This window comes from Bufo gargarizans, chromosome 5, assembly GCF_014858855.1.
Source record: "Bufo gargarizans isolate SCDJY-AF-19 chromosome 5, ASM1485885v1, whole genome shotgun sequence".
In the NCBI taxonomy this organism is placed as follows: Eukaryota; Metazoa; Chordata; class Amphibia; order Anura; family Bufonidae; genus Bufo; species Bufo gargarizans.
Genome location: NC_058084.1, coordinates 236,557,374 through 236,571,411, shown reverse-complemented (window position 1 = coordinate 236,571,411; position 14,038 = coordinate 236,557,374). Strand labels below are relative to the sequence as shown.

Genomic DNA, 14,038 nt, shown 5'->3' with positions numbered 1-14,038 from the left:
GTATGCTAATTTTTGCATCGGAACAAGGAGGAGGAGACTGAGTCTTTCTCCGTGGGTGTCTCCTTTTCCCTGGCTGTAGCGCTGTCCAATCGCAGTGAAGAGCATCACAGCCAGTGAGAAGAACACCCACGGAGAAAGACTCAATCTCCTCCTCATTGTTCTGATGCTAATATTAGCATACCAGGCGGGAGAATACAGTGGTGGCCACAGCGGGTGAATGGAGCGGCACCCAGAAAAAATTGTAAGTGCAGTTAGATCCCTGCACTATGCCCTACGTATCTTGCTATTTAGTTTATGATGCTTGGACCCATGAAAGTTTCTCTCTATTTAAAGATGACCTATGTGACAGTTTCCCTTTAAAATGTTTGACATGGCTTGATTTTGAAGAATAGTTTTCTAATGACAAATTCAATTTTAAAGTGAATTTAAGCATTTTTTATTAATTTTTTTTAAATACACATAGGTTAATGTATGTGTTTTACCCACCAAAAAACAACAAACAAAAAAACACCCACTTGTCTGTTAAGATGCTTTTTATCAGAGGACAGATTATTTCCTATGCCTCCCATAAACTGAAAAAGTTGATGGCCTCGTGGACTACCCTTACTCAGGCATATAAGATGTTTAAACTCATCAATACTCCTGAAACAAAACGACAATATTTAAAAGCTAAAGTGGAGGCGGAAGCAGTTGCTCATGAGTGAGCATTATTAGATGTGAATGATGAAAAACACTGATATTTCCGTTCGGTAATAAACCTGGCAGACTGTTAGCATCTCTCACCAAACCCTTTCGTTCAGCCACGAAAATCTACAAATTAAAGCTACAAACGGGTTCCTTCATATCTCATCCTATGGAAATTGGGGAACAATTGAAATGCTTCTTTGAATCTTTATATACCGCTACCTCAGAAGACATATCTCCAGGGTCCTGTTTTCTTAATACTAACCTTCTTCCCACCCTAACAGATGATAATCGACTAATTTTAAACACACCTATTAGTCCAAATGAATGAAGGCCTCTATAAAATCCCTCAAATTCTCTAAGGCCCCAGGCCCTGATGGCTTTGGGAATGAGTATTGCAAATTGTTAAAGGGTTTCTGTCACCAGAGTTAACCGTAGTAAACTAGCTGACATAAGCGATGAGGAATTGTAATTGTATTAGCCTTTATAAACTTCAGCAACGGATAATGGGAGGTCTTAATTTCCCTGACATTTCACTATATAACCTGGCTGCCAACTTCCGATATGTTATTGATTTGGATGCGAGGTAAAACACATTTTGCAAATGTAGATAAGGAAAAACAATATTTCCCCCACATCTCCCTTTTAGCAGTCCTTTACCTACCAAAAGCTACACTTCCTCCTAACATACTTGATTTCCCTGTTTTATGGAATACTGTTCAGGCCTGGCATAAAGTAATGAAACTCAGCAAACTAGATAGAACACACACTTTCTTTAAGCCCTTTTTAGGTCACCCAGGATTTCTGGGGGGCAGACCACCTAGGATTTACGACACCTTGGCTTTACGAGGATGTGTTTGGATTCTGGATATGTTAAATTCTACGTACTAGAAAGACATACGTTGTCGGTCACAGCGGTGGCCGAGATCCATAGATGAGTGCAAATTGCTAAGCGCCACTCCGCAGAACCAGAAGGAACTGAGAAACACAAAAAGATTATACAATAATTGAATTAGAAGAATGTACGGTATGTGATAATGGGTAAGATATCACCAGTGCAATGGTAGGAAATTAATGCCACAAATTCAGCAACTAGTCAAAAGTGCATAGGAAACATAAGGCCATGCAGATAAAGGTAGTAAAAGACATAAAATCGCCATAAAAATATAATAAGCACTCACTTCACTGGGGGGTAGTCACCAGGATAAACTCGTAACACCTGTGACTTTAAACCCCCCGGCAAGGGTCGCATGTAGAGTGGCAGAGACTGATGGCAGCAGAGACGAGCAAGCTTCTGATCAATCACTTTAATTCCAGGGGAAAAATCCTCCCCTTCTTCAGGAGCAGATGCGGCTCCTCTGCACCCAGAAAGAGGGGGCGTGTGAAAAAGGCTTTAGCCTGTAAAATCCAGCCCCCTGGATCTCACAGGCAGGAAGGCTGTAAGTGTATTACTCTGGTAATACACTTACAGCCAATGCATTATAATACAGATGTAATGCTTTGAAGAGGGGATCAGACAAAAAAAAAAAATCTGTATCAACCGCAATATCACATGATCCACCCCATCAAGTGAAAGCAGTAAAAAAAAAAATTACAAAATATAATGCCAAAACAGCCATTTTTTGGTCACCTTCCCTCACAAAAAGTGTAATACCAGGCCAAAAATGAGACCCTAAAAATAAAAAAAATGGCTCTCAGAAAATGGCAACACAAAAACAAGATTTTATTCTGTTCAAAAATGCTTTTACTATGTAAAACTTCATAAAAATAATAGACACATTGGATATTGCTGTGTCTGTAACAACCTGCTCTATAAAAATATCACGTGAGATGCCCCCTCAGGTGAATGCTATAAAAAAAAAACTATTCCAAAACAGTGATTTTTTTTAATTTTTTTTGTCACCTTGCCTCACAATAAGTGTAACACCAAGCGATCAAAAAGTCTTATGTACTGTACCTCAAAATTGTACCAATGAAAGCGTCACCTCATCCCGCAAAAAATTTGCCCCTATGTATCACAATCATCAAAATTTGTGCTGCAGAAGCTTTATGGCGCTTCTTCCGTTCGGAATCTTGCCATGTGCCCCTCACAGCAGTTTATCACTACATTGCCGTATTTAGTAGAAAATGGGTAACAAATTATGGGGTGCTTTTTCTCCTGTTACCCCTTGTGAAAATGAAAAATTTGGGGCTAAAGCAACGTTTTACTGGAAGAAATGAAACTCTTTATTTTCACAGCCAAGTGTTTACAAATTCTGTAAAACGCTCAGTTTTCCCCTTAATATACAGTTCGGTCCATATATATTCGGATAGAGACAACATTTTTTAAATTTTTGTTCTGTACATTACCACAATGGATTTTGAACAAAACAATTCAGATGCAGTTGAAGTTCAGACTTTCAGCTTTAATTCCGTGGGTTGAACAAAATGATTGCATAAAAATGTGAGTAACATTTTTTTAAACTCAATCCCTTCATTTCAGGGGCTCAAAAGTAATTGGACAATTTAAATAATTGTAAATAAAATGTTTATTTCTAATACTTGGTTGAAAACCTGACTGCCTGAGTCTTGAACTTGTGGACATAGCCAGACGCTGTGTTTCATCCTTTTTGATGCATTGCCAGGCCTTTACTGCAGCAGTTTTCAGTTGATGTTTGTTTGTGGGCCTTTCTGTCTGAGGTTTAGTCTGTAACAAGTGAAATGCATGCTTTATTGGGTTCAGATCAGGTGACTGACTTGGCCATTCAAGAATATTGCACTTCTTTGCTTTAATAAACTTCTACGTTGCTTTGGCTTTATGTTTTGGGTCATTGTCCATCTGTATGATGAAACGCCGACCAATCAGTTTGGCTGGATTTGAGCACACAGTATGTCTCCGAAAACCCCAGAATTTATCCAGCTGCTTCTGTCCTGTGTCACATCATCAAAAGACCCTAGGGACCCATTGCCACTGGCAGCCATGCATGCTCAAGCCATTACACTGCCTCCGCCGTGTTTTACAGATGATTTGGTATGGTTTGGATCATGAGCTGTACCATGCCTTCACCATGCTTTTTTCTTTCCATCATTCTGGTAGAGGTTGATCTTGTTTTCATCTGTCCAAAGAATGTTCTTCCAGAAGTGTGCTGGTTTTTTAAGATTTTTTTATTTATTTTTATCAATGTCCAATCTATTGAGGCTTATCAGTGGCTTGCACTGTGCAGTGAACCCTCTGTATTTACTTTCATGCAGTCTTCTCTTTATGGTAGATTTGGATATTGATACGCCTATATCCTGGAGAGTGTTGTTTAATTGGTTGGCTGTTGTGAAGGGGTTTGTCTTCACCATGGTAATTATACTGCGATCATCCACCACTGTTCTTTTCCATGGGCGTCCAGGTCTTTTTGCATTGTTGAGGTCACCAGTGCTTGCTTTCTCAGGATGTACCAAACTGTAGATTTTGCCACTCCTAAATAGTGTAGCAATTTCTTGGATGGGTTTTTTCAGTTTTTTTGCAGATGAAGGATGCCTTGTTTCACCTGCATGGAGAGCTCCTTTGACCGCATGTTTACTTCTCGCCAAAATCTTCACAATGCAAGCACCACACCTCCAGAAAGGCCTTTTATGTGCTTAATTGAGAATGTAGTGAAGGAATTAATTGAAATGGTGAAGGAATTGCCCACACCTGCCCATGAAACAGCCTTTTAGTCAATTGTCCAATTACTTTTGTTTCCTTTAAAACAGGGTGCCACATGTAAAGGAGCTGAAACTCCTAAAACCCTTAATCTAATTTTAATGTGGATACCCTCAAATGAAAGCTAAAAGTCTGAACTTTGTCCATTATAGAACTATAACTTGAATATGTTTTAGTAAACGGGTAATAAAAACAAAATGTGTATGTGTCCAAATATATATTGACCTAACTGTATTCTTTGAAGGGTATAGTTTCCAAAATGGGGTCACTTTTTTAGGTTTCGAATGTTACGGGTACATCAGTTTCTCTTCAAATACAAAATGGTGCCTAAAAACCATTCTAGCAAAATCTGCCTCCAAAATCCATATGGCTCTCCTTTCCTTCTGACCACAGCCACTTGCCCATAGAGTAGTTTATCAACATGTATGCAGTATTTCTGTAAACTGCAGAATCGGAGTAATGCATATTGAGGTTTATTTTGTTGTTAACGTTTGCTATGTTGCAATAAAAAATTAACATGAAAAATCTGCATAAAAATAAAATTTTGAAATTTCGCCTCCATTTTCCTTCAATTCTTGTGGAACACCTAAAGGGTTAACCAAGCTTGTAAAATCGGTTTTGATTCATTTTAGGGGAGTAGTTTCTTAAATGGGGAAATTTTTGTCTGGTTCCCATTATTTAAGCCCCTCAAAATCGCATTATATCTGAATTGGTGCTTAAAAAAAAATGGTTTTGGAAATTTGGTTGAAAATTAGAAAAATGGCTTCTAAGGCTTCTAACGTTCTGAGAAAATGAAATGACATTTACAAAATCATGCCAACATAAAGTAGACATATGGGGAATGATTGATAACAATTTTATGAGGTATTGCTATCTCTCTTATGCCTCATGCACACGGGCGTGAATGGGATCTGGAGCTGTGATGTGGAACGGAGGCACGGAACCCTACGGAAGCACTACAGAGTGCTTCTGTGGTGTTTCTCTCCGTGCCTCTGCACAGCCCAAAAATATAACGTTCTATTTTTTTGCAGTGTGGATGGATCACAAACCCATTCAAGTTGCGGTCCCCAATGCACGGAATGGCCACACAATGGCTGTGTACATGAGGCCTTAAAAGTAGAGAAATTCAAATTTAGAAAATTGTGAATTTTTCCAAAGTTTTTGTAAATTTGGGATTTATTTTTTTTATAAATAAAGGAAAAATATATTGATTTAAATTTACCACTGTCATGAAGTTCAGTGTGTCACGAGAAGACAATCTCAGAATGGCTTGGATAAGTAAGTGTTCCAAAGTTATTACCACATAAAGTGACACATGTCCAATTTACAAATAATGACCTGGGCAGGAAGGTGGAAATGGGTAGAAAGGATTAATAATGGCTAGATAACTGACACCTGCTACTGCTGTCCAGGGCCATCTTTACCAAGGGGCAAAAGTGGCAGCTGCCCCCAGGCCGAGTTGCTCCTGGGGGGCCCAAGGCAGCTGCCTCTTGAGCCCTGCTAGCCACTGCCCCGGGTGTCAGGCTGTCAGCTTCACAGGGGGTGAGTCCCGGCATCGTACTGTGTTAGAGCTGTGAATGTGATCTAGGACCTTAATGACATCATCACCATGTGACCAGTAACCTAGCAATATTACTGGTCACATGGCTATGAGGTCGTCACAGGTCCTAGCAGGAGTGTTGCAGGTGAAGTTTGCCTTAACTGTGGAGCTTTTTTGTGTGACGATTATATCAGAAAAAGGTGACACTCAGGGGCTGTTATGCTAATATACTGTAAACTACTGTATAGTGTGTGGTGGGCCGTCTACTGTGTGGCGGGCTGTATACCGCGGGGCGGGCTGTATACTGTGTGGGGGCTGTATATTGGGGGGGGGGGGCGTCTGTATACTGTGAGGGGCCTGTATAGTGTGGGGGGGGGGGGCTGTATAGTGTGGGGGGACCTGTATAGTGTGGGTCCAATCAATATTAAAGACTGCCCTGCTGCTGTCGGCTTATTGCTATGCTGTAAATGTACAGAATGATGGAGGAACGTGATGCTTCTGATGCATTATTACTCACCAACCAGTCCTGTTTTCATACTAAGACAGGTTGCTGACAGCCATTTTAATTCATTCCCTGAGAACCAGTTTAAGATGGCCTTAGGCATTAGATAAGAGTTCTCTCCCTATACTTCCATATAGTATGCTTGGCCAAGCATGCATATGTAGTGACTGGGGAGGGGGAGATAACGTCTGCTATACTCCTCTAGCAGAGGTTTGCCTCAGAAAACAAAAGGATTGGACAGTTGTAATCTGATCCTTATGTCCCTTGACATTTGGCCAGACAATTGAGTCCCCTTTCATGGTGACTCACATAAATTCACATACATTTAATGTGTATGACCAACTTTAATTTGGAAGTGAAAAAAATTTGTTGTTGACCTCTGTCTTATTGTTTTGTTTTTTGCATGGTCAGAATACTTATACTAATGCAGATAAGTTATTGGAAGCTGCAGAACAGTTGGCACAAACAGGAGAGTGTGACCCTGAAGAAATTTATCAGGCAGCTCATCAGTTAGAAGACCGAATCCAAGACTTTGTTCGACGAGTTGAACAGAGAAAGGTTTTGTTGGATATGTCGGTATCACTTCATTCACATGTTAAGGAGGTAAGTTTATCCCTTTTTCTCCTAGCAGGGGCAATGTTCAGAATTCTGATAAATCTTAACTATATATATTTCACTGACTGGAATATTTAAATTGTCTCACTTCAGCAAATGTCATGTATTATGTAGATTAAGGCTACTTTCACACTTGCGCTTGATTGGATCCGTTCTGAACGGATCCGATCATATTAATGCAGACGGAGGCTCCGTTCAGTACGGATCCGTCTGCATTAATAACTTAGAAAAATTTCTAAGTGCGAAAGTAGCCTGAGTTCAGACTTTCAATGTAAAGTCAATGGGGGACGGATCTGCTTGAAGATTGAGCCATATGGTGTCATCTTCAAGCGGATCCGTTCCTATTGACTTACATTGTAAGTCTGGACGGATCCGCCTGGCCGTGCGGAGGCGAGCGGAGTGGAGGCTGAACGCCGCCAGACTGATGCAGTCTGAGCGGATCCGCATCCATTCAGACTGCATCAGGGCTGGACGGAAGCGTTCTGCTCCGCTCGTGAGCTCCTTCAAACGGAACTCACGAGCGGACAGCAGAATGCTCGTGTGAAAGTAGCCTAAGTTAATTCAAGGAACTTACTAATGTACTTTGTTCATATTGTTTATTTTGCTGGCTTGATTTATTTTCCATCTCATTATACACTTCTAATTTCCTTGGTTACGACCACCCTGCAATCCATCAGCAGTGGTCATGTATGTACACTATAGGAAAAAGCTGTGGGCTCTCTAGTGGCCAGGACCACAAGTGTGTGCATAGGTAAACACTTTTTCCTGTAGTGTGCAAGCACGGCCACTGCTGATGGATTGCAGGGTGGTCAAACCATTGATAAGAGAAGTGTATAATGAGATGAAAAAATGAAACCAATGATGAATCCAGCACCAGGAACCAACTTGGTTGATTGCTGTTCCTGAATTAACCATTAGCTTGTTTCAATGTAAAGGGCTATAGTCAGATATTTTATGGATGTAGGCTCCTGACACAGTTGGGAAGATTTATGAATACTGTGTAATAGACGGTGTAAACGTAAAGGGGTTGGCCAATTTTGGGAAACCCTGCCCCCTTCTGGCCAGACCTGATTTATAAGAAGTTATACCACCCACCTATTTGTTGGCTTAGTTAACTGCAAAAAATAGTGTGACATTTTTACATTTTTTATTTGCGCAGGGGTAACAATGGCACATTTTAACCCTCTCCCAACCACTCTATGTAAATATACATCAATTGTGTGGGAGAATAGGATGGAGAGAGTTCACGAGCTGAACCTGCTCTTAAATACTGCCACAGATACATCTCCAATTAACTCAAATGATGTCACATGACATTTCACACAGTAGTGATCCTAACTGTCCTTATTACTAGGATTCATTGTCAGGAATTGTGGAAAACTACATTTAACCCCTTCCTGACCACCCTCCGTAAATGTCCAGCGGAAGTCAGGTCTTCAATGATGGCATCCGCTCACAAGCAGAGTGGGTTCCATAGCAGCCAGTTTTTTTTGCTGTTTTAAACACCACACACCTGGGGCTAATGTTTGTAATCGTTGCTAGGCTCCCAGACCTGATCACCTTTCCACGTGGAGATGGGGCAAGCCATAAGTTCTCAGTAATAGCCTGGGTCTCTCTTAAGGGACTCAGGCTATTACAGCTAGAGTTATGCAGGTGGCAGGTCTCCATAGGAAATGTTCGAATCCCCCGTACACTACAATAGTACTTCTTTGCAGTGTAAGGGAGACGCGATATGAAGAACGCATAATAAAACTAAATAATAAAAAATAAAGATCATAGGCATTGTCCTTTACCATCCCCCCCAATTATTTGTATAAAGTGTTCAAACACTCATACACATAACAAAAGCACTGAAAAGTACACATTACTCCTTAAAAATTGAGCCTTCACTCAACTCCGTAGATGTAAATCTAAAAAAGCTATGTGCGTCAGAATATTGCGATGCAAAGAAAAAGTTTTCCAAAGTTTTCATTTTTCTTTTAAGTATTACAACACAAGAACAAGTTTACAAATTATGGTATTGCTGTAATCATATTGACCTAGATAATGAAGGGAACAGTTTTTTTCCCAGCTTCCCACTTTAGTGTATGCATGATGCCATTTCCAAGTAGTTTGTCCCACCAAATACAAGCCCTCATACGGCTACGTTAACTGAAAAATAAAAAAGTTATGGCTTTCAGTAGGCCAGGAGTAAAAAATGAAAATGGCCCATTTCTGAAAGGGTTTGAGGTGTCTATGGTATTTGTAAACTTAGAGGTTTTACGTTAACACCCTTAAAATAATAATTTATGAAAGGTAGTTACCTTTTTGTAATGTATTTTTACCTTTATTGTTCATATCTTCCATTCTGATCTGTTGTCAAATGGCAGTGTCCATGCAGCTCTTTCTTATTTCCTGTGATGTTATGTTGTTCATAGAGGTGTCAAAGCATCAACAGGCCATGATAGAAGAGTGTCTATGTAACTAGAAACATAGAAACATAGAATGTGTCGGCAGATAAGAACCATTTGGCCCATCTAGTCTGCCCAATATATCTGAATCCTATGAATAGTCCCTGGCCCTATCTTATATGAAGGATAACCTTATGCCTATCCCATGCATGCTTAAACTCCTTCACTGTATTTGCAGCTACCACTTCTGCAGGAAGGCTATTCCATGCATCCACTACTCTCTCAGTAAAGTAATACTTCCTGATATTACTTTTAAACCTTTGCCCCTCTAATTTAAAACTGTGTCCTCTTGTGGTAGTTTTTCTTCTTTTAAATATGCTCTCCTCCGTTACCGAGTTGATTCCCTTTATGTATTTAAAAGTTTCTATCATATCCCCTCTGTCTCTTCTTTCTTCCAAGCTATACATGTTAAGGTCCTTTAACAGACCCTCTCTGGGTGGGAGATGCTATAAACTACCTGGGCTTGTTAGGATGGTGCTGGGGCTGTGACTAAGAAAGTAGAAGTCAATACACCTATAAAAAAAAGAGGGCTAATACATATAGATACAGTCATTTAACAGGTGCAATCCTAATATATAGAAGAGCGATAAACAACAATCAAGAACACTGCTATAAAATTGTATCAAATCTGTTTTTATTGACAAAAAAAGAGCAGCAGATACATACAGAGTAATCAGAACAATTATCATTGCTTATACAGTTACATACATCGCCGAGCGTATCGGCTCACAATGACAATCTGGGATTCTAGGCTTTTAGGCATCGGCCTGACAACACATGCTGGTGAGCAAATACAGTCGACTCAAGCAGTTCCATTTATCTCCATATGCTTGCATAGATAAGCAAGAAAAATATATAAAACATACATACAGTACACTCACATATGTAAGTATGAATTAGGAAAAAAGAAATAAATAACTAAGTCCTGCCTACTTGACTCTCCAAGATTAAACCCAAGTTTCCTCGTCACCTAGATCAAAGGCTAAACTAAAGGATCCACTCCAGCTTATGCTGACTTATGAAATGCTTAGTTCCGCTCTTATAAACTAGTGCGATCTTCAGTAGACTATAAAGACTCCTTAAGATACGTTTTCTACTCTCCGGTATTCTTCCTACCTACTCTCCCTCACCCCTCTTATCCTTAGTATATTTAATCCATGGTCCCCAAACTTGCAAGTATTTATCTCTGGTATGGCAGGTCCATCCCACTAACTCTTCCATTCTGCAGATGTCATCCATTTTTTCATGCCACATTTTTAGTGACGGCGGTTCTGTATCTTTCCATTTAATAGGGATCAATAGCTTAGCAGCCGCAATCATATGTGTGGAAAGGTTCATTCTGCCCGGTCTGAAGACGGCCGAGGGTAACCACAATAGAACTAACTCCGGTGTCAGCTTCAGATTCACTAAGCAAATCTGGTTAATCCGTTTTTCAATATGTTCCCAAAACCTCCTCAGACTCGGGCAGAACCACCAGATGTGGGATAGAGACCCACTACCCTTTCCGCACCTCCAACAGAGATCATCCATCACTTACCCCATTTGATATAGCCATTGAGGAGTTCTGTACCATCTAGTGAGTATCTTCAGGGAGTTTTCTTGGGTCAAAATGCATTTTGAGAATCCATGTGAATGAGATAAAACAAATCTTCTGTCACTATCATCCAGCACGCAATTCAGTTCTTTCTCCCAGGCTCCTATATGATGGCAAGCTACTATTCTTATCTCTCAACAATTGTGTATATATGAGTGAAATACATTTCGGGGGTAGTTTGCAGAATATACGTCTCCAACCACGTAGGGTCCGCGAGTGGAACAAATCTGGACTTTTTGAACGTAGCACATGTGGCTACAAAATCCCTTTCCTGAAGAAAATCCCACTTAGCACTTTTCCCTCCACTAAGGGAGGCATAATAATCTACATGGCTGGACAATTTTGCAAGATCCCCTACTCTTACTCCGGGTAAGGACTTCCAAATGGAACTAACCTCAACCCGAGCTGTGTTCAGTATGTGGGGTAACATTCTGAGCGGCATCGAAGGAGACAGTCTCCCCTTCCCCATGTTAAGCGCTCCAGTTTTGTTGCAAGCAATGACAGTGCTTTTCGTGAGCACACTGACCAAAGAATCCTTATCCGGCTTTTTGAAAGGGAACCATAGCATATAGTCCGCTGATTTCCCCATTAGGGCAAGTTCCATCTCTATATGAATGGGCGGGGGTGTAGATCTAGTCAAGGCTATCCATCTCTCTAGATGTATGGCTTGTATGTATTGATCTATATCTGGAAGTGAGATGCCACCCTGTTATTTTCTTCTAGTAAGCAACCCAAAGGGGAGTCTAGCTTTTTTGTTCGCCCATATATACCTCCCAATCAGTAATCTGATCTTAGATATATAATTAGCCGGCAAGTTTAGCGGGAGAGATCTAAGGGTGTATATTAGTTGAGGGAGAATATAGGACGTAACCACATTTTTCCTCCCTAGCCAGGAGAGGAAAGGTAAAGAGCTTTTGTTCAGAAAGGTTTCGATCTTTTTCAGCAGAGGAGGGAAATTTAGACTGAACAACAATCCAGGATCCCTAGGTATATTAATGCCTAAGTACTTAATAGAAGTTGATGGCCACTTAAAAGGAGTTACCTCTAAGTTTAGCTTGCTGTGCCTGTGATAGGGAGATCCCTAATGCTTCTGATTTGTCCATATTGATCTTAAAGTTGGACAGCTCTCCAAATTTTTGGAAGGTACTCATAACCTCTGCCATAGTGTCTACTGGGTCAGTTAGCATAAGAAGTAAATCGTCGGCGAACGCCACCATTTTATTGGTAAATACTCCCATGTGTAATCCTTTTAAGCAATGGGTTTTGTCTAAATTTTAACTGTAAGGTCTCTAAGGTAAGTATAAAGAGAGTGGGGGAGAGTGGACACCCCTGTCGTGTGCCGTTGCGTATTGAGAAGGCGTCCGACAGAGTCCCATTCACCATCACACGTGCAGAAGGTGAGGAATACAGTGAGAAAATAGCACGAACAAACTGTTCAGGAAAACCAAATGCTTCCAGGGCGCTACGCATGTAAAGCCAGCTGACTCTGTCGAACGCCTTCTCCGCATCAGTACCAAGAAGTACCAATGGGGATTTGTTCTTTTTAGCATAACAAACAGCATGGACTACCCTACTAACATTATGCCTCCCCTCTCTTCCTGGGACAAACCCCACTTGCTCCTCCCCCACAAGCTCAGGCAGAAGTTTGGAGATTCTGTTACTCAACAATTTAGCCCACCACTTTAAATTGGTGTTGAGCAAGGAGATTGGTCTATAGCTCCCACAAGCCTCTTCATCTTTCCCCTCTTTATGGATCACTGTAATATGTGCTGCCTGAGCCTGTGGGGGCAGGGTCTCACCTCTTAGCAGAGAATTACACAAACAGACAAATTAGGGGATAAGTATGTCTCTAAACTTTTTATAATAAGCGATGGGGAACCCATCCGGGCCAGGGCTTTTTCCCGATGGAATAGTGTCCAGAACTAGCGTCACCTCCTTTGCTGTAAAGGGTCTAAGTAAATCCAGGTTATTCGCCTCTGAGATGGACGGGATCTTAATGGAGCTCAAAAATTCCTTAATTTGCAAAGCCTTATCAATACCTGAGTCTTTATCTTTTAAATTATATAGGGATTCATAAAACTTACAGAACTCTCTGGCAATAGCAGGTGTGTTTATTAGCCTATTCCCCTCTGAGGACTTTATTGCATGTATAAAGGACCTATCTCTTTGTTGCTTCAGGAGAGCGGACATCAATTTGGTGCTTTTATTACTGTGAAGGTAATGTTTAAAACGCAGGTTCTGGAGTGTCTTGGCTGTTCTAACATTGAGGATATCTTTCACTTGTTTACGTAAGGAAGCAAGGGAAACATACACCTCCTCTGTCCGCGACTTCTTATGCAGGCTTTCAAGCGTTGATATCTGCAGCAATAGAGAGTTCAGCTCTTTTAACCTATTCCTCTTCAACCTGGTGCCTAAGCTAATAAACTCCCCCCTTATCACCTCTTTATGAGCCTCCCATAAAATGGATTTTGACACCTGACCTGAAGTCGTTATTCAAAAAATATTCACTCAGCTTCTGCGAAATTACTTGTGCATGTAGTGCATCATCTATAAGTGTGGTGTTTAATCACCAAGTCCAGGTTCTATGTGGCAAGTCCGCAAGCTTCATCACTACGCTGATAGGAGCATGATCCGAGATTACCGCATTATCTATCTTGGCTTCTGTAACTAATGGAAGCGCTTGGTTAGATAGGAAAATATAGTCCAATCTCTGGTACGAATCGTGTACTCTGGAGTGGAATGTATAATCCTTATCTTCTGGATGCAATATCCTCCAGACATCTGACACTCCTAGATCTGATAATGCGAAGTGCAGCTTGCGGAGTTGCTTAGTTGACAAGTTCCTGGACCTAGACGTGGTGTCTTTCATAGGGTCAAAGACCATGTTCAGATCCCCTCCTACGATCAACAATCCTTCCACAAAGGGCTTCAGAATCTCAAGCGTCCTCAAGATCCATCTAATCTGATTGCAGTTGGGGGC

At 40.8% G+C, this 14,038-nt stretch overlaps 1 protein-coding gene across 4 annotated transcripts in view; it reads left to right on the top strand.

Moving 5' to 3' along the window:
* Positions 1-14,038, top strand: part of TRIO (trio Rho guanine nucleotide exchange factor) — a 584,493-nt gene that overhangs the window by 175,899 nt on the left and 394,556 nt on the right. For all 4 annotated transcript variants that reach the window (XM_044293534.1, XM_044293537.1, XM_044293535.1 and 1 more), the window contains exon 11: positions 6,811-7,002. In XM_044293534.1, the coding sequence (XP_044149469.1) occupies positions 6,811-7,002 (192 nt within the window). The remainder of the gene's footprint in view (positions 1-6,810; positions 7,003-14,038) is intronic.